The following is a 21,093-nucleotide window of genomic DNA, read 5'->3' as shown; positions in this document are numbered from 1 at the left end:
CCATTGGCTTTGGTACCCAGATGCGTAAGCTCGAGCCGACACTCACTGGCATTGGAATCAGCTCAGCAGCTTTCTCAGAGGTGGCCATCCTAAATGGGCTGAGTATTGTGAGAGGTGGGTGCTGCTGAAACCACTCGAAGATTGAGAGATCTCAGGGAAGTAATTAGCAATTACAACTCAGGTGGCCAGACTGACACACTCCTCTGGGTGGCCCATCAGAGCAACCGGATGCTCTCCTCTGCCTTTATCCAATCTATAGCTCATGGAATCTCTGACTCAACTGTGCCTTCTTGTCCCCTCCCTGGACTGGTGCAGGACGGCCCTTCCATGAAATGGCAGCCTTCCCATCTGAACCTTTATTAGGCAAAGCCGCTGCTCCCCTCCATTCCCACCAGTTGTTAACCAGCACAGTTCTAGATGCTGCACTCAAATTGAGAAAAAGTAGTTTAAGAAATTTTCTTAAGAAGTGTCTCTGTATTTGCCATACATTTGTTGGGGACAGTGACACAGTGCAGCTCAGAAACATTTACATATTTACACGGTTTATTTCCAAGAGCTCTAGCAATGCACTGGTACAGAAACTGCATGACAATTCCAACCATGTGCCCTAAGGTTTACAGTGCATCTGCTTTACATCTTCTGGTCTAATCTATATTGTATCAATATACACGATCTCCATGGGCCAAAATGACTCCCAGACTCTAAAATGTACTTTTATTCAATTAGTTTATTTGATTACGATTTCCCTTCCCATAACACTAAATCTATAAGGCAGTCTCTGTAGAGAACACTAATGTCTTTCTTCACAACCTCACAGTTGATCTTACTGTCTATTTTTCTATTCATTTCTTCTCCCAAATATCTCACCTTGTTCATACGTTCTAAACTCTGTATCAAAATAGTTTTTCCATACCACAGTCCTATATGTAATGAAAAAAAAAGAGATTTCTTCATTACTTTAGCCCACAACACCAAACAACTTAGGGCCCTTGGTGACTTTGGGACTTAGAGCAGAACCTTCCCAGCTTCTAAAAAATGTGGCAATGGTCAGTCTATTGGGAAACTATGAAGAGATCTACAGAAATTATGTTCTTAACATTAGGAAATAAAGTATGATTCTGCAACCAAGTTTTGAATTGCAAGAGGCCCAATATTATGCCACTATCATCCCTAAATCTCTCCTTCCATATAAATTTCCCAAGACATATTCATGACCACCCACACTGACCCTGTTCCCTGTATCAAGCGCACTTCTGCATCCAAACCAGCTTACTCTATTCCTGAAACAAAGCATTTCCAAGAACTGCTTTCAAATTCTCAATTATTGGGTTTAGTCCACCATTCACCTTGTCAATTCTGCAGCTACCAAAATGTTCAATCAGACTCTGACCTCCTGTTGCCTGTTCCCCAATAAAATCTTAATTTCTTGTCCCTTGGTCATTCTCTCATGCAGCATTTATCTCAATTCCATAGGTCTAAGGGTCACAGAGTGAATATAAGGGAGCGGTCAGCTAGTCATCTATTACCAAATCTGACAAAATGATAGAAGAAATTTTGGGTCCTGCTGTATTGGACCTATTCCACTTCACGAAAACTGTTTGTTATTCCAAGAGAATACTGAGAATGCAAGGTTAATTCCTTAGTTGCTGTTCACCACTCGAAACCACCTTGAATCAGCGGCTCCTCCAACATGTACAAGGAGTTCAAAGGCTTCCTTTTCACTCAGATTTAACATCATGTGCTCAGGTCCATCTTCCTTGTACTATTCCACCAGCCTGAACTTTCCTTCCAGCCTGCCCTCGCCTTGAAACACATTCTTCTCTCATTTCTGCATTATTTCCTGTCTCATGAACAACATTCTCAGCAAACAGCTGATCATTGAACTATTGTTTTTGGACTCCACATTACCTGATATTCTTCGTGTGTCTCCCTTCTTAAGTATTGCCATTTCTTCATATCTGCCATCCTCAATAATCTTTAAGAAACCTCAATTGATTCTTCTGTCTTTGCAAGCTGTTGCTACATTTCCAATCTTCCTTACCTCTCCCAAGCCTTTGCATATCATAAAATCATGCTGAGCTTCCCTGAAATTCTATTAATCTATCCAATGATAGGTTAAACGCTGAAATAACCCTTATAAAAGTTACAAATTACATCTTACTTGATGATAAACATGATAAGCAATGCTTTGTGTCCTTTTTGCTCTTTCTGAAGCCTTTGTTTCTGTTAGCTGCATCATTTTATTGAAAAACCTAGCTTCCATTCACCTGGATAAGACTGCATTTGTCCAGTTCTATTCTTATCCATCCAGTTGGAGCTAGAGCTTTACCTTTGAGAGCTTCTCTTCCTATTTGGGCACCATTAAACTTGGAGTTCACCAGCATCGATCCTTGGTCCCTCCTATTTCTAGACTATATCCTGCTCCCCGTCACCTGAAAAGATCAGATCAGATTTTACAGATTTGCTGTTTGCACCAAGCTCTAACTAGCCACTGCCTCACATTAATCCATTACTGTAATCAATTTCTTATTGCATGTCTAACTTATAATACTGGATGAGCAGAAATTTCCTTCAACTCAACATTAGGAAGGCCAATATGCAGTCTCTTGTCACAAACACGCCTCCCTTGCCACTAAATCCTTCCCTCTACCTAGCAGTTGTTTAAGATTAAACCTGACTTTTTGCAAATTGCAGTTATAATAACCCCAAGATAAGCTGCTCCACACCATTATTATATCTTGATTTGCCTCCCATCTTCCACCTCACCCGAATTTAAACAACGAACAAAGGCCCTTCAGCCCTCCAAGCCTGTTCCGATCCAAATCCACTGTCTAAACCTATCGCCCAATTCCTAAGGATCTGTATCCATCCGGTCCCTACATACTCGTGCATCTGTCCAGACGCACCTTAAATGAATCTACCGTGCCTGCCTGTACTACGTCTGCTGGCAACACGTTCTCAGCATTTACCACCCTCTGTGTTAAGTACTTTCTGCGTGTATCCACTTTAAACTTTTCTCCTCTCACCTTGAACATGTGACCTCTCATTTTTGAATTCCTCAGCCTAGAAAAAGCTTATCTCTATCCACCCTGTCTATATCCTTCTTGATTTTGTAGACCTTAACCAGGTTCCCCCCCCCCCCCCCATCTCCTTTTTACTAATGAAAATAATTCTAACCTGCTCAAACTCTCTTCATAGCTAGCACCTTCTAAACTTTAGCTAATATTCTGTAATCCACTTCACATTGTCCTATTCCCTCAGCTCCCATATGCTGGCTGAGATCTCTTGGCTCCATGCTTTACAAATGTTTCATCTGCTTTTTAAAGTATTTCCATGGTCTGGTTCCAGCCTTTTCCTGTGAACTCCTCCAGCCCTACAGTGCTTCAGGTTGTCTGCTTTCCTCCATTTCTAGTATGTCATGTATTCCTGATATTAATGATTACATTGGCGACCATTCCTTCAATTGCCTTTACCTTAAGGTCTGCAATTCCCTCCCTTCATCTCTCAGCCTCTCTACACAACTTTCATCATTTAACAAAAGCTCCATAAATCTGTTGGTCATCTGTGTTGACATTTTATCACATGGCTTAGTGTCAAATTCTATTTAATAACTCTTTTCTGAAGCATGTTGGAATGTTTATTGCTGTCAAAGTGCTGTGTAAGTGAGTGGCTCAGTGGTTAGCATGGCTGCCTCACAGCACTAATGACATAGGTTCAATCCCAGCCTCAGCTGACTGTTTGTGTGGAGTTTGCATGTTCTCCCTGTGTATTTAGGTTTCTATGGTGTGTTTTGGTTTCCTCCCACAATCAACAAATCTATAAGTTAGGTGGATTGGCAATGCTAAATTATGCACAGTGTGTAGCTAGATGGGTTAGTTGTGGTGGTTACAGGGGCTGGGTTTTGGTGGAATGCTTTTCAGAAAGTTGGTGCAGACTCAATGGGTCAAATGGCCTCTTTTTGCACGTTAGGGATTCTAAATGCTATGTCTTGTTATTCCTCAAGATTTTACATCTTTCAGAAATTTTGAACCATTGTGTTAAACTACTATTACTATTGACAAGATATGACAGGCATGATAACATTTAAACCTTTTTGTATGTTTTACATAGTTGATAATAAAATAGCTACATAACAGTTGAAATAGAAATATCCAGATATTTAGAAGTTTTCAGTTTGTTAGAAATTCCAAAGTTCAAGTTCTGTTTCAGAAGTGTCAATAGCTCCCATAAATGGACTCAGGATGGCCCACATCATCTTGTAATACAACTCAAGATGGAGTAACAGCATTCCTTTTTATGCCCTCTTCTTTCAATCTGTGAAGGCAAACTGTGCAGACAATTGTTAAGGTAAGGCTTGATGTGAATCATTAAGTTGCCTTGTTTAACAGGTAATGAACATACAGAGCAACAGGTATGATTAAATTTGCTTAGTTAATTCATTTATCTGTTTTTGCATAATGATATAAAATGAAGAATGGGTGTACTATCATTGATGTTTCATTCACTTGTTTTAACCAAGGGATCTTCTAACACTGGCGTTTCTAACTTCCTCACCTCAATGAAAGCCTCTGACAGACTTTCTGTTTCAAAAAGGCAGGTGGCAGTCTAGTGGTATTATTGCTGGCCTGTTAATCCAGAGACCCAAACAGTGTCCTGGAGACCCAGATTCAAATCCTGCCATGGCAGGAGGTGGAATTTGAATTCAATTGAGAGTCTAATGATGACCACTCCCAATTGTCAGGAAAATGTTCCTCTGTTTCACTAATGATTTTTAGAGAAGGATATCTGCCAACGTAACTTGGTCTGGACTGTGTGTGACTCTCGACCCATAGCAATGTAGTTGACTCTTAACTACCTTCTGGGCCAAGCTAGTGATGGCTTATATTGTAGCCATTGTGTCTCTCCCAATGTGAAATCCACCAGCATAAATTTTCAATGACCCCTACTAAATTGAACTGGTAGCTGAATCAATGAGATACAAAACATCCTTCTGAATTAAGTATACAATATTTTAAAACTGTATCCCCGGTCGTGAATGTGAGTCCTTTCTGACTGTACTTCAAACTTGTAATCTTATGTGCTGCTTCATGCAATTTTTACATTATTCTGTCCACTCACTAGATCAATATTCTTTTGCAATTTGCTGCTTACTCCTTCATATTGCAAAAACTTAGAAGCTAGTAAGAATGTTATTGTTGGACCCAGAAAATGTAACAATTTTAATGGAAGCCCTTAAAGTAAACTTTAAAATATGTTTCAGATTTGCACGAAACTGCTTGTTTACTGTATTCTGTGACAAACTTCTAAGTAAGAGCAACAATCAAAAGGCAAATGTGGGCTAGTTATAAAAAGCGCTACGGCATTGCAGGCCTACAGGGTGAGCTGGATTACAGAATTAACTTATGATATAAAAGTTAGTTGATTTTAATAATCACTGGGATGACAAAGATGTTAGCCAGCTGACATATTATGCCCCGGACTAACAGGACACAGTGCCTAGAATTCATTGTTCAGTGTAGATGCCAAATAAAGTCCGTCAGGTATAGAGAAGCAAACAAAATAATTGAGAGCATTAATCTAGCTGAACCCTAACACTTTCTTATTGACACATTTGGAAGAAGATTAATGTCATCAAGGGACCCAAAGACTGAAAAGCATACTTTAAAAGGATTTCCATTGTCAATTTGAAACAATTTATAACAAGATACAGAGACATTTAAACAATGGCTCTTTGGATACAGCACTGCAGTATTGGAAAATTGGGTTAATCAAATAGAAATGCAAACTTATATAGTTCATGTGTCTTTCAATTTGCTTAATTCCAAAGCGAGCACAGGTATTTACTGAGAGACATGATTAATCTTAAACATGGTTGAATTTTCCTCAATTGTTCTCTTGATTGACAGGTTATAAATATTTGCAAAATGGATACTATATTCCAATATTCTACATTAAACAATCACTCTTCTCACCAAGCAAACAGAAGTATCCTCATCCCTTGAAATGCATCAACCAGAGAAAAGTAGTTAACAACCGAGGGCTTTACTCTGATTCTGGAGGACTGCTTTTATTTTAGGAAAAATGGAGATTGTTTGTTACTTCAAAAAATAAAGTGTTTTATTTAAGTCATTAAGAAGGAAGTGAAAAGGGGCAGTCCATATACATCTATCGCATATTGACTCATATATTTTAGCTATTATTGCTAACGTTTTATTGAAATTGGTCCTATATGATTGAAATACAGATTATGCATACTTCACAGAATGTTGTCAATAGCCTGAGCTGTGAAGTTTTGATGAATGTATCACTGCAGTGCTTTCAAATATAGTCAGCTGAAATTCCACTAGTAGAAGATGTAGTTCGGTGCAGGTAAAGCCAACATTTACTGATCCTTTGATTTGGAAGATTTTATTGTCTTATTCTATTACTCTGGTTGTGACTGTTGTATTATTGTTTAAGAGCTGAGTACACTAATGAATGAAGGGCCAGGATGACACCACATGACCAGTACCATGAGGACACCAAGCAGCAGTGCTCTGAGGATGTGCATATTAGTTGCTCTGTAACTGCAAGTTATCAATTTGTCTGTTAAGTAAACTTGTTTGTGATATTCTAGTAAAGTAAGTTGAACCCACGTCACTTACCAATCGGCATGAGAGTGGTAAACCTGTTAAGAAATACAACACAAGAATATGAGAGGCAGGTTCATAGGGCAGAAGTATTCAGTTTGTAACCTCTAAGCATTAAGATCTGGCCAGAACCCCAAGCAACTCCATCCTTTTTATGCTCATGTTATTTGCTGTTTGATGTGTTTGAATCTCATGACTGAGTGATTTAGATGGAACTGTACAGAATGATGTTGCTGCATGGGTTAATGAATACAAAATTGTCACACCAAGCAATGTTAATATGAACAATCTGAGCATTTGCAAGTTAAGGCTTTGGGTTTAACATTACACATCCAATGTTATTTGATCCACTTCAGGTGGAATTGTGAGAATCCAAATGCACAACTGACCATTGCTTCTAAAACTGTGGACAATTGAAGCCAACTAGTTCTGATAATTCTGGCAAGTGCAGACAGCTAATATTTACAGAAAGTAAAATGCTAATCCAATCATAAAATCTCAGTATTGCTGAATAAAAATATTTCCAGGAAATATCAATGTAAAGGAAAACCAATATTCATATCACATGTGATTCTGCAATTAGACAATGTTTGCTGAATAATCCTGAATTTGCTAAGAATTAAGCTGACTAACAATATAGCATGTCAGTCAGGTTCACAGAATAGCATGCTTGCAAATACTTGAAAATGCATATATTAATACACAGAGCCCTGTTATTTGTAGACAAAAAGAAGATGAACTCAAATTCCACGTACGTCAACTCAACAGCAATTCTCTAATTAATTTCAACAACAATGCATTGACCAATCAGTCAACCTGCCTGGTTTGAAATTTGAACAAGGAATGGCAGTTCACTGTCATTCATCATCTAACTGATATATTCTCCATACTAGTGTTTCAACCAGTCAGAGTCCATTTCCAATCGAACAGCACTCGCTTCTCATATAGCATAGTATTTATTGTGATCTGTCCTGATGAGTTAAGATGAAAAGCTTCAACAAAATGTGTCTTTTTACAGTAATATTCACAATTTTATAATGGGAACTTACTGTTCTTTTTACCTATTTACCAGAAATAAACTCTCACAAGTGTAATAAAAGCATGTCTTTGAGTTATTACAAATAGTAACGGTAGCTGAACTGCAGTTCAAGGCAGTGATGTATCTCAGATTTGTACTGGAGTTAATTGCTTTTACTTTGCTCTCATGCTGATGTTGCATCATCCTTGGAATGGTTGTGGTTAGATTGGAAGATAATTGCTACCTTTGCGTTAGTCCTATACCTATGAATAATCCATTAATGCCTCACAGTACAAAGGAACTTTTCTTAATGTATCCTGTTTGTTGCGTTCCTTCTGAATGGAATGCACTGCCCTTTTCTGTAACAGTGTTGCCAAATTCTGGTGAATGAGTTACAAATACTGCAGAATTGTGATGTCATTCGGAAGCACTCTGCCAGATAAAAGATAAACCTGTTTAATTTTTTTTTCAGGTCTCTGCATTTTCTACTTGGGAAAAGGAGCTGCATAAAATAGTGTTTGACCCTCGTTATCTCCTTTTAAACCCTGAGGAACGTAAACAGGTATTTTTTTTATCAGCATTAAATGCCCAGAAATATGTTTAAACAAGTGAGATAAATCTTTAATGAGGAAGTAAATATTTTATAAATGGGCAGATGTTCTATGAAGCAAACAAAACAACCAAAAGTGATCTAAGAAGGTACCTGTTTTTTACAAATATTCTCATAAAGAGGAAGATGCAAATGGATGAAGCTTACGTTACAACAGTAGTTGAGCAATTGTAAATTAAACCTTGTACTGACATCAATTCCTTAAAGCACTGTCATTAATTTGTTTCTTTTAATAATTAGTTATTTTGAAACAACAGGCAGTTGTTTCAGAGTGGTTGTCTTGTTTTAAACTTATAATGTTTAACCAAATAAGTATAAAATTGTATTTGAGGTATTCAAGAAGTTTTATAAATTATTTATGGTAAAATGACACATTAGTTCAAGCACTTGATTGTCACTTAGAAGAACATAACTGAGTAGCCAAGTTATATATCACTTAAACTTAGTAGCAGTGCATAGGTGAGTTATGCCTATTTTGACCAGGTTGACTTAATAGATAGATTGCAACATGGCACTAGAATTTTCCATTTTAAACCGGAAAGAGTTTTAGACTTATTCTATTTAAATTGTGCCTACTTATGGGGAGTTAATGATAACCATAGTTAGGTTTGTGTTGACTCGAGCAGTTCCAATCTACAGATTGGAAAAGAATGCAACTCTTGGAGAGTTTCGCTCTGAAATACATGTTACAGAAATATCTTGCGATAACGGATCCAGAGAGAGAGACAAAAGATTACAATCATCATTTTACTCAGGTTAATTTCTGAAGAAATATATGGCACAAATGTTGTGGACGGTGACAAAGGAGCATCTCTCATTGTTTGTCAAACTGGCAACTGCCCTCAAGCTTTTTGCAAGTCTTTGAGCTAAGACTTGTCCTCAGTTTGCAGTAACAGCAAGAGCACTGCACGCAACTATGTGCCTATTCAATCAATCTGACTGAAGAATCTTTATCTAAACATGTAAACTCCAATGTTACCTTGGAATAATAGTACAGGGCGGGCTGGGAGAGATGTTAGGGTAGGGAACAAAACCTGGAAGTTATAGGTTAGAAGAGATCATCAGGAAAATCGCTTCTGAAGGGCTTCGGGCTGACAGGCAGCCCCATTACCTAGAGTAGAGGAGATTACTGTCAGGGATTTGGTGGGGGACGGCAGACCAAGAGGGGACATGAGCAAGACCATGGGGAGGAGAAAGAGTGAGTTAGTGGTTGGGGGTCAGAATGTGCTGTTTTGGAAGGTGGGGAATGGAGTGTAGCAGATGATAGTGAGGGCTCTGGTAATAGTGTTGGTCTGATCATAGAGGTGTGCAAGCAGATTATGGGTCGGAAGGATCAGAGAGCCATGAAGATGGGGAGGCTGGTCCTCTTTAATCCCCGAGGAGAGCAGATTGGGTAGCTTGTTGGCCTGAGAGAAAGCACTCTCAAACAGTGCTGTAAAGACACTTAACTCCTGATACCTTACCTTGTTAAGATCATGTGCCACAGACAGGGTGGCAAACCAATCACAACCAGAGCAAATGGTCTTTTGGAAACTCAGGCAGATGCTGTCACATTTCAGGCTTTCATTTTAAGATCTACCACTTTGCTGTTGTTAACTGAAGCTCACTACCTGCACAGAGCTGAGCACAGTGAGGCCAATCCTCATCCTCCAAGAGGGAGTGGCCACATCTTTCACAATCTCCACTACCTGGTCCTGGTCACAAGCTGTTGCTTCCTATTCTACATACATGATATGAGAGTGCTCACTGTGCAAGGATATCTTCACTTGTGGAGGGTGTGCTGGATAAAGTGCTGCTGATGGCTGTAACCCTCTCACAGATTCAGCAGAACAGAAGCCCTTGTTTCTGCATATCCACTGCTGGAGAGGCATAGTTGAAGTGAAACAGATGCTCTATCAACCAAACGTGTTGCTCCCCCTAATGATGAGTTTCCAGTGATTTTCAAGACCCACACAGCTCACACAGGGTCAAAAGAATGATAACTACAGCATTTGTTCGACTCATTCTCCATTGCTTCCATCGTGCCTTGCCCGTCATGATGTAACCTATCTCCATCACCTCCTTCTCCAAGCCTGCCACCACTTCGGTGAAATAAGAACAAAATATTTACATTTTTTATGTTTTGTAGCACCTCCAATACTAAATAATTCTGAAGAGGGGTGACTTCACGTTTGTAAAAAGTAAGCTTTCATGGAGAGAGAAAGGTTAATAGGCAATAATTATGACTTACTGTGACATTAAAAATTCACTCAAATCTGAATGAATCAACCCTAATATTCTTTAATGGAAAACCTGCAGGTAAGTGATGCAATCTTTCATGAATCTTCAGTCTATCATTGAGGTAGTACTGTTGTAGGAGCCTGTGGAGGAGCAGGAGAACATGGACAACAACTTGTGAATTTGCACATTTAAGTCTGTGTGTGCTCACCAAAATGTTGCTGTACGATTGGTTCCACAGTAAAGCAGAACACTGTTGCTTTGTTATTGTTTGCCATGCAAAATCAGGGTCTATCCGTTTAAAACTCAGTTCTTCTCGACTGATGATATTACATGGATTGTTTTATTTTAATTAATGATGAACCTTTACCTTGTTGGATGTTTATTAGAATCCCTCCAGATCCTACTTGGCCTTCCCAATTGCCATCTTCTTCATATTTTATTTATATTTGTTTATTGCAACCTTTGAATTCCCAAATCAGGAGGACTATGGCTGTCCCGAGTTACCTGGTTCCAAATATTGTTAAACTTTAAATAATTTCATTGAACAAATTGTGCTTATAGGGACCTGAACGACCTGGATTATGGCAAGAATTATTGTAGCTTTGCACAAAAAGTGCAGTACATCACAGTAGTGAGGGTGTTGTTACCGTGAGCTAGGTTAGGTCAATGCAAGATTTAAAATATCATTTTTCAGACTGCTCAAATGTTGCGGAAGATCACTATTAGGATCTCAGCTCTTTTTCATATGTGAGGGAAGACAGCACCAGAAAACATAATTCAGGTAGCTGGATGAATAATACGGAGACTTGAGTTTGAATTACAACATTCCAAGTGAGGAATTTAAGTAGTTAATCTAAAAGACTGAATAAAGATCTCATATCATTTATGCTGACCCTAAAATAACTGGATTATTGCAATTACCAATCCAGTTCACTGCTGTCCTTAAGGGAAGGATATCTGTTACCTTCTCTTGGTCTGGCCTGTAGATATTTTCCAATCAGCCTGTTCAGAAATGTTATTACACACCTCTGCACTTGAACCCAGGCTTCCTGGCTCAGAGGCAAATGGTGGAGTTTGAACATAATTTTTAAAAGTCTGGAATTAAAAGTCTAAGAATGATCATGAAAGCATGGTTGTAAAAAACCCATCTGGTTTGTAAATACCCTTTAGATTGGATCTGACTTATTTTCTACAATGCACACCAATGTTTTCATTGACCACGGAACCACAAGAGCCCTCTCCTGCTCTGTCCTATGTGTGAACAGAATCCTGCGGTCATGTGCTTAATATAACCTACAAATCAAAAGGAGCAGGCCAATCAATGACCTCGCGGTATTGTCGCTGGACTGGCAATCCAGACGGGGAAAGAAAAAACTGCATATGCTGGAAATCAGAAACAAAACAGAAATTGCTAAGGTTAGATCTCATGGAATACAGGTGGAACTAGCCATTTGGATAAAGAACTGGTTCAAAGGTAGAAGACAGAGGGTGGTGGTGGAGGGTTGTTTTTCAGACTGGAGGCCTGTGACCAGTGGAGTGCCACAAGGATCGGTGCTGGGCCCTCTACTTTTTGTCATTTACATAAATGATTTGGATGCGAGTATAAGAGGTACAGTTAGTAAGTTTGCAGGTGACACCAAAATTGGAGGTGTAGTGGACAGCGAAGAGGGTTACCTCAGATTACAATAGGATCTTGACCAGATGGGCAAATAGGCTGAGAAGTGGCAGATGGAGTTTGATTCAGATAAGTGCGAGGGGCTGCATTTTGGGAAAGTAAATCTTAGCAGGACATATACACTTAATGGTAAGGTCCTAGGGAATGTTGCTGAACAAAGAGACCTTGGAGTGCAGGTTCACAGCTCCTTGAAAGTGGAGTCACAGGTAGATAGGATAGTGAAGAAGGCGTTTGGTATGCTTTCCTTTATTGGTCAGAGTATTGAGTACAGGAGTTGGGAGGTCATGCTGCGGCTGTACAGGACATTGGTTAGGCCACTGTTGGGAAATTAATGCAATTCTGGTCTCTTTCCTATCAGAAAGATGTTGTGAAACTTGAAATGGTTCAGAAAAGATTTACAAGGATGTTGCCAGGGTTGGAGGATTTGAGCTATAGGGAGAGGTTGAACAGGCTGGGGCTGTTTTCCCTGGAGCGTCGGAGGCTGAGGGGTGACCTTATCGAGGTTTACAAAATTATGAGGGGCATGGATAGGGTAAATAGGCAAAGTCATTTCCCTGGGGTCGGAGAGTCCAGAACTAGAGAGCATAGGTTTAGGGTGAGAGGGGAAAGATATAAAAGAGACTTAAGGAGCAACTTTTTCGCGCAGAGGGTGGTACATGTATGGAATGAGCTGCCAGAGGAAGTAGTGGAGGCTGGTACAATCACAACATTTAAGAGGCATTTGGATGGGTATATGAATAGGAAGGGTTTGGAGGGATATGGGCTGGGCGCTGGCAGGTGGGACTAGATTGGGTTGGGGTATCTGGTCAGCATAGATGGGTTGGACCGAAGGGTCTGTTTACATGCTATACATCTCTATGACTCTATGATTCTATAACAGATTTAACATTTCATATGTAGTGACCCTTCTTGAAAATCTTCATTTTTCCCAGCAATTTCTGTTTTACTGATCCAAAGATCCATCCATTCTGAAAACCTGGGTCTGAAATCAGATGGCAGATTTTGAATAAAGTGACTGGAATTAAAATTTTAATGATGACCATGAAACCATCGTTGATTGCCATTAAAAACACCATGTTGCAAGTAGCAGTTATGGATGGAAACTGCCTCGCTCCGTGGTCTGGCCTAAATATGATTCCATATCCACAGAAATGCATTGACTCTTGACTGTTATCTGAAACGACCCAGAAAACCATTCAATTGTATCATATGTCGAGAAAGTAAAAAAAGAATAAAATCTAATGGACCACCTGGCCATAACTGACTAAGGCAACAGAAACAACAGCAGCAAACAAAGCCCTGGTAACCCTGCAAAATCCTCCTTACTAACATCTGGGGTCTAATTCCAACATTAGGAGATGTCTCACAGACTGGTCAAGTAACAGCCTGACATAGTCATACTCAAGTCGTCTTTCAGACAATGTTCCAGACACTACCATCACCACCATCCCTGGCTATGTCTAGTCCCATCAGCAGGATGGACCAAGGAGAGTTAGAGAAATTGATGACAGCAGTTACTGGAGATCAGAATCGAGAGTGTGGTGCTGGAAAAGCACAGAAGGTCAAGCAGCATCCGAGGAGCAAGAAAATTGAAGTTTCAGGCATAAGTCTTTCATTCCTTATGCCTGAAATGTCGATTCTCCTGGTCCTCGGATGCTGCCTGACCTGCTGTGCTTTTCCAGCACCACACTCTAGACCAAGGAGAGGTGGCAATACAGTGGTACACATTTAGGAGGGAACTGTGCTAGATGTCTTCAACATTGACTCTGGACCCCATGACGACTCAAGGCAGCAGGTCAAACATGGGCAAGAAAACATTCTACTGATGATCATGTATTGCATCCCCTCAGCTGGTGACTCAGCCCTCCTCCATGTTGTACAGCACACTGAGGAAGCACTGAGGGTAGCATGCGTGCAGAACGGACTGTGAGTGGGAGACTTCAAGAGGAGCATGATAGCACCACTACTGACTGGGCTGATGGAATATGATCCGGAAGATATCCAGGTTTGGGCAGTCAAGTGCCAGTTAAACTTCATGTCATACAAGTGCCAGGCACTGACCATCTCTAACAAGACAGAATTTAACTATCACCTTTGAAATTTAGTGGCATGATCATTACTGAATTCCCTGCTGTCAATATTCTGGGGTGACCAGTGACCAGAAACTGAACTGAGCTCAGTGTACAAGTAGTCAAAGTGTGGTGCTGGAAAAGCACAGCAGGTCAGACAGCATCTGAGGAGCAGGAGAGTTGATGTTTCCTGCTTCTCAGATGCTGCCTGACCTGCTGTGCTTTTCTAGCGCCACACTTTTTGACTTTGATCTCCAGCATCTGCAGTCCTCACTTTCTCCTAAATGTACAAGTACTCTTTGGTTGCAGTGGTCGTGTCCCTGCCTCTGAGTCAGGAAGCCCAGTTCACTGCCATCTGCCCTAGAGATGTGTAATAACATCTTTGAACAGTTGGTTAGATATATCAATAAGTATTGATAAGTTCTTCTGGCAATAATAAAATAACAGAGTTTAGGAGTTCTGCAGCAAGTAACTCACCTCCTATCTCCCCAATGCCTGTCCATCATCTACAAGGCACAAGTCAGGAATGTGATGGAATACTCCCCACATGCCTGGATGGGTGCTGCTCCCAGTTGACACTATCCAGGATACAGCAGCTCAGTCGATTGGCACAGCATCTTGAAATAGCCACTCCCTTCCCCTCCGACGCTCAGTAGCAGCAGTAGATATTATCCTCAAGATGCAGTGCAGAACATCACCAAACTCCTCAGATAGCACAAATCCATCACCACTAGTATTTAGAAGGACACAGGCAGCAAATATATGAGAACACCAGTACCATCAAGTTCCCATCCAAGCTGCACACTATTCTGGCTTGGAAATATATCAGCAGGTTATAGTCCAACAGGTCTATTTGGAAGTACTAGCTTCCGGAGCGCTGCTTTTTTGTCAATATCCTGCCCCACTAGCTACCTGACAGAGGAACAGTGCTTGAAAAGCTAGTGCTTCCAAATAAACCTGGTTGGACTATAACCTGGTGTTGCGTGATTTTTAACTTTGTCCATGCCAGTCCAACATGGGAACCTCCCCATCATGAACGTATATCACCATTCCTTCAGTGTCACTGGGTCAAAGTCCTGAATTCCCTTCCATATAGTATTGTGGGTCTACCAACATCAAATCTGCAACAATTCAAGAAGGCAGCTCACCATCACATTCGTGAGGGCAACTAGGAACACTAAGGACCAAATCTTAAGGCATGCTCCATGACCCATCAAGGATATGGCTATGAGTGCCTTCATGGATCCCAGTTACACCTGTCTCTTTGTGGGGTGTATTGAACATTCCTTGTTCCAGTCCTACTCAGGGCCCCAACCCACAACTGTTTCTCTGATAGACCAATGATGTCATCGGTGCTGCTTCCTGTTCTCATCCCGAATGGAAGAGTTTGTCAGTTTGGCTTCCAATTTCCATCCCTCTCTCACCTTCAACTGGTCCATTTCTGACTTTTCCCTTTTACTGTTTCTATTTCTGCAGCTGGGTTATCCACAATCAACTCAATAACTCTCACAGTTACCTTGATGACATCTTTTCACACCCTGAACTTACCTGGATGCTTGATCCCTGACTTGCCTTTTTTGGTACAGGTGGGGAGATATCCTGAGTGAGTGAGTAGGTGGTGCAGAAAGGAAGATTGAGTCTCATTCAATGTGACCTACCAGTCCCTCCTGGCAAAGCAACATGCCAGATTTCCCTTTTATGCTATGTCTGGGGTAAATGTCAGGAGCTGTGCAGTTAGCTCCACACTGACAGTGCGTGTCCAGGTGCACAAAAAGATGACATTACTGCAAAGAATGCAAGTCAGTTCTGAGATATCCCAGCCATGTGAATTGTTCCAGCTACAGTACATGGGTAGGATAAGGATAGAATAAGATGAGAGGGACACTATAGGGGCAGGGTAGATAGTTAATCTGGTGAGTTTGCTAAGACATGTAGAGAAAATCTCACGGTGAGAATTCCTCCAAAAAATCTCAATGCAACATAGGAGTGAGCCTATTAGAACAATGTGCTCCTCATGACAATCTAAATTGACCATTTTTTTTAGAATGTTCTATAATCTATATAAAAACTGGACTATACTAGTGTATTATTCTTTGGCTGTTACATCTTGATCATGTTTTGATTTTAATTGTCATTCTGAATTTTATTATAACAATAAGACCATAAGAAATCAGTGAGTAAGGAAGAGCCATGCAGTCCATTAATCCTTTCAAAGTCTATCATGGAGTCTCCTCTTCTCAGCCATTCACCTATTGACAGGCTAAGTCTGAATAAAGTAAGTTAAACAGAGTGCATATAGCGCACTGTAGGGTATATTGGATTACAAAATCAATGCCATCAATGGATACCAAGCCACATTGTAAACAAAATAACCATTAATTATGTGGTCAATGTCAAGAGTGATTTAGTTTCCATAATCTGGTAATTGTTTCCTGATAATACATTTGTTTAAAATGACATACTTTTTCTATGCTACTCCTTTGCTTTCATTACAGGGGGGTCATTCGTATGCACATTGAGGACTTTTATGTAGATATCCAATAAATGTATTTCATATGAATTAAATCAGAAGCTGGTGTATTTTGGCAGGTTAAAAATCAGGGAGAAAGTTAATATCAAATAAAGTTACAATATATATGATTCAGTCAGAAATGACATATGTATGCTGCGAGCAACTACAAGAGCAATGAAAATATCTTTGTAGTTCATAAAAATAATGCTTCAATTAAAATTGCTTTCTATAATTAATACTCATTTAATTATTGATTATTTTAGTAACATCATAAATTATCAAATTAACGTTTCTGACATGTATTGAATTAGAAAACACTGTGTCTGGCCTTTAGCTTACAACTCATGTTACATTCCTTTTAAACTAAAGATTTTTGAACAGTTTATCAAAGCAAGAATAAAAGAAGAATATAAAGAGAAAAAGAACAAACTTCTTCAGGCCAAAGAAGAATTTAGAAAACTTCTAGAAGAATCCAAACTCACTCCCAGGTACGATATTTCTAAATGCCATATACAGAACATGGTAATTTAAATTTCTTAATTTAACTATGAATTATCTCTTCCACCAGGAAAATAGCTATCTTGCTTTCCTCAGTGAACTAACATCTTGCTTTCAGGAAGATAATCCAACATATAGTTTGAAATGTAATTGAATATTGTATTGATGATTAAAGGTAATCAAAGCCTTTGATAATTACTTCAACCTCAAAACTAATAACATTTGTGAAAGAGCGAGATTTAATAGAAGAGGTCAGCATCCAGGGGTATCCTTATTTGTTCTTTCTTAATGATCTCAGCAGAGGAGTAAAGTGTGATGACTTTAAGTCAGAATTCATAAGAGACAAAATTATTTTAGGAATTGCTGATGAGTCTTTGTCAGATTTACTGTGGTCAAAAAAGTCTCTCACCTCGAGAAAACCATTCAGATGGTGAATGAACCCAGAATTTGGAAGCAACACAGAACAACCCTCAGAGGAGAGGATCAACCTTGGCACAATAGATCAGAAAAGTCTGTTGAATTCTCAAAGTACAAAACCACAAACTAATGAGCTGGCATGCTTTACAGCAGTGGGAGCCTCTCATCAATGTAAACTGGATTAACAATGGGTTCTCAATGAAAATACAATATACTACACCACCAGAATACTCTCATCAGCATGTTACATTGTTAAATTCCAAATCTCATGTATGTTGTTTTTGTTTGGTATGAACTTTGATGGACTCACTGGGCTCATTAAGGAGTAATCCCTGTCCCAGCCCACACACAGAAGTTGAAGCAGAGGCAGGATGACGTCCTATGGTTGGCATTAATTACCTACTTAAGGGTCTAAATTGGCACACTGATGGACAGGTCATTGCACCAGCCGTTAGTACAATTGTGCAGGAGTTAAGAGTGGGTGGGTAGGTGGCAAGTAAGCACCTGCTGAATTCACTGTGCTCACCTGCATTTCTCACATAATAGCTAGAGAGTACATGAACTCCATCTTGAGGACTTCCATTACAAACTATAAGATTAGGCACACAAACAGAAATTGCTGGAAAAGCTCAGCAGGTCTGGCAGCATCTGTGAAGATAAATCAAGAGTTAATGTTTCAGGTCCGGTGATCCTTCCTCGAAATTTTAACTCTTGATTTCTCTTCACAGATGCTGCCAGACCTGCTGAGCTTTTCCAGCAATTTCTGTTTTTGTTTCTGATTTATACAGTATCCGCAGTTCTCTTGGTGTTAATCAGATTAGATGGATGCTTCAAGTCATGCTAGTTCCTAGTACTGTGTACTTGTGATGTCTGCAAAAGTATGTTTGCGTTGGCAAGCCTCCGTTTCCAATAAATTGAAATTCATCTTTGTGTTCAACAATTAGATTATAGATCCCAGTGAACCATGTCACAAATATCACAGAAGTGGGAGGGGATACCACTCCTGAACTTGTTGAACTTGCAGAAAAAGTTCAAGTTGACAGAACAAACTACAATATGAAATTTGGGATAATTGAAGAAAAAAATGCAAAAACAAAAATGGATGAGTAGATTAGACATCATAAATTATTTAACTTCCAGTAATACCGTGTTTTTCTTGAACTGTCCTACTTCCGTTTCAACCCAGACATGATTCACTTGCCAGCTACATCTGCCACTCTTGAGAAGCAAATCTCAATTTTCATGGTTCGGATATGAGAGATAATTTATTTGACTGGCCTCGTAGCCGAAACCCCTAAAACATTATTAACTTCACTCTTCACAATCCCATCGTGCATTTCTTTGTCAATATCGGCTGAGGTAAATCACATGGTGTTATCTTGCCAAGATCTGGCTGCAGAGTTGAGAGTGTGGTGCTGGAAAAACACAGCAGATCAGGCAGCATCTGAGGAGCAAGAGAAAGGACGTTTCGGGTATAAGCCCTTCATTAGGAACCATTCCTGATGAAGGGCTTATGCCCAAAACATTGATTCTCCTGCTCCTCAGACGCTGCCTGACCTGCTGTGCTTTTCCAGCACTACATTCTCGACTCTGATCTGCAGTCATCACTTTCTCCTGAAATCTGGCTGCTATTAAGCAGAAGAATCAAATATTAGATTAATCAAAGAATATACTTTGTGTGATTGTAACTAAATTAAGAAATGCTAGTTTTACTACTAATCCTACACTAAATTCTATTTTTAAAAATCCAAACCATATTTAAAGTTTTTGAAATCTTAGCTTGGGAAATTGCACTAGTGCTGCTGGTGGTGTTATGACAGAAACCTGAAACAGAAGGCTTCAACCACTTCCAGTGTGACTCCACATGCTCTGATAAGAGCTCATATGTATATACTGCACATGCACTGGAAGCTGAAGGAGAGGTCCCATTGTGAGACCTGGCTATTCCAGCTGATTTCATTCACATGTCAGAAAATTGATCTCTGTGTGTTGCTATGGACCAGGCCAGGCCCCATCAAAATATGTTGAGAAGGTAGCCCAGACCCTAACTTTTCTTATTTTAAAGGCAGAAGTGAAATGGATATCTCAGGTGTAATGCAACTGGTCAAACCACTCAGCATTAAGCAAAACGGAGTTTATTTAAACACTACAGTTGAAACACAAGCAAACGAAAACATAATTTAGAATAACTTAACTATTTGAAAACCCAACTGACTCGATATAGCAACTTAACTAAGGAGCTGGTCCAATCCCCGCAACATACCATAAACACACCTCTTGGCAAAAGGTAGACAGGTTCAAAGAGGCAGGAGCGATTGCAGAGAGAGAAGCCAATCAAGAATCATCTGCCGAAGCTTGGAACCTTTCTCTGGACAGTGTTGCAACTAAAAGAAACTTGAAAAAACCTGAACTGGGAGAACTGACCACTACCCTGCCATTGTTAAACTAGGCTCTTGCCCAGACATTTCGGCACATCTGCCTTTACAAGCTCTCTTATAAAAAGCCCAAGGTCAAAATAACCTTGTTAAAGGGGCAGCATTGTCAGAGTGCACACTGAATGCTTGTGTTAATCACTCAGACCCGAACAGGCATTCAGTAGCATGATTGATTCCTGACTCATGTTTTTTAAAGGTTTGTCATCAACTTGCAAGTGATCTGCTTTTAACTTAGTTCTGCTCTGGCAAAGGTTTTGGAAGAGTTGCCAGTGACTTGCTATTAGAGCCTTTCTTGTGAGCGGCTGCTTGCATTCATTCAGGCTAGAGGATTCATTTAGCCAACTCTGGCACAGCAGTTTCTGTGGGTCTCAATAGGATTGAGAATTAGAGAGGAGGCTGCAGAGAAGGGTATGTTCATCGAGTGGGAGGATGTTAAGGCCTCTACACATATTGGCCAATGGTTTTTAAGAGCACACATATTTCTATCTAATCCAAGAGAAACTGAGGTGACACAAGTCCAGTTAGTCACAGAACCATGCCATCACCCTAAACATTAGTTGCAACCTTGCACAGGGCTAGTAGCCATAGAGACCACAGTGATATTAAACTTCTATGCATTTGGATCTTATCAGATGGGCATGATCAACATGTCCAACATCTCCCAGTACACCATCCATCTCTCCATTCACTGGGTATTAAAGGTCAGCTACACCAGGGGAAGTGAACCTATCATTTTTCCCCACAACGGGAAGAGGTAGAATGAGAATGTATGTGTGGTTTTGGCAAACCTCCTGGATCCCTATGATGCAGAACTGCCATCATTTGTGCAGATGTGATCATGTAGCACTCTCCATACCTCCCCTTCTCATTTCTGACAATGGAGCGTATGCACAGTGGAGCGTATGATGAATACCTGCTATCCTGGCAGAAGGCACATTGTCCTCATGTTAAGGTATGTCAGCCACTGCATCATGCTTGCAACTTCAAGAACAACCTGTGTGTGGCTGCTT

At 40.0% G+C, this 21,093-nt stretch overlaps 1 protein-coding gene across 5 annotated transcripts in view; it reads left to right on the top strand.

The window, feature by feature from the left end:
• The window catches only part of LOC122561126 (transcription elongation regulator 1-like protein), a 741,295-nt gene that overhangs the window by 615,823 nt on the left and 104,379 nt on the right, over positions 1-21,093 (top strand). For 4 of the 5 annotated variants that reach the window (XM_043712591.1, XM_043712593.1, XM_043712592.1 and 1 more), the window contains exons 12-13: positions 8,120-8,209; positions 17,103-17,221. In XM_043712591.1, the coding sequence (XP_043568526.1) occupies positions 8,120-8,209; positions 17,103-17,221 (209 nt within the window). The remainder of the gene's footprint in view (positions 1-8,119; positions 8,210-17,102; positions 17,222-21,093) is intronic. The other variant, XM_043712594.1, reaches the window with a different exon arrangement.

Source organism: Chiloscyllium plagiosum, chromosome 22 (genome assembly GCF_004010195.1).
Source record: "Chiloscyllium plagiosum isolate BGI_BamShark_2017 chromosome 22, ASM401019v2, whole genome shotgun sequence".
NCBI lineage: Eukaryota > Metazoa > Chordata > Chondrichthyes > Orectolobiformes > Hemiscylliidae > Chiloscyllium > Chiloscyllium plagiosum.
The sequence above is the reverse complement of the archived record's forward strand: the minus strand, read 5'-3'. Positions and strand labels throughout refer to the sequence as shown.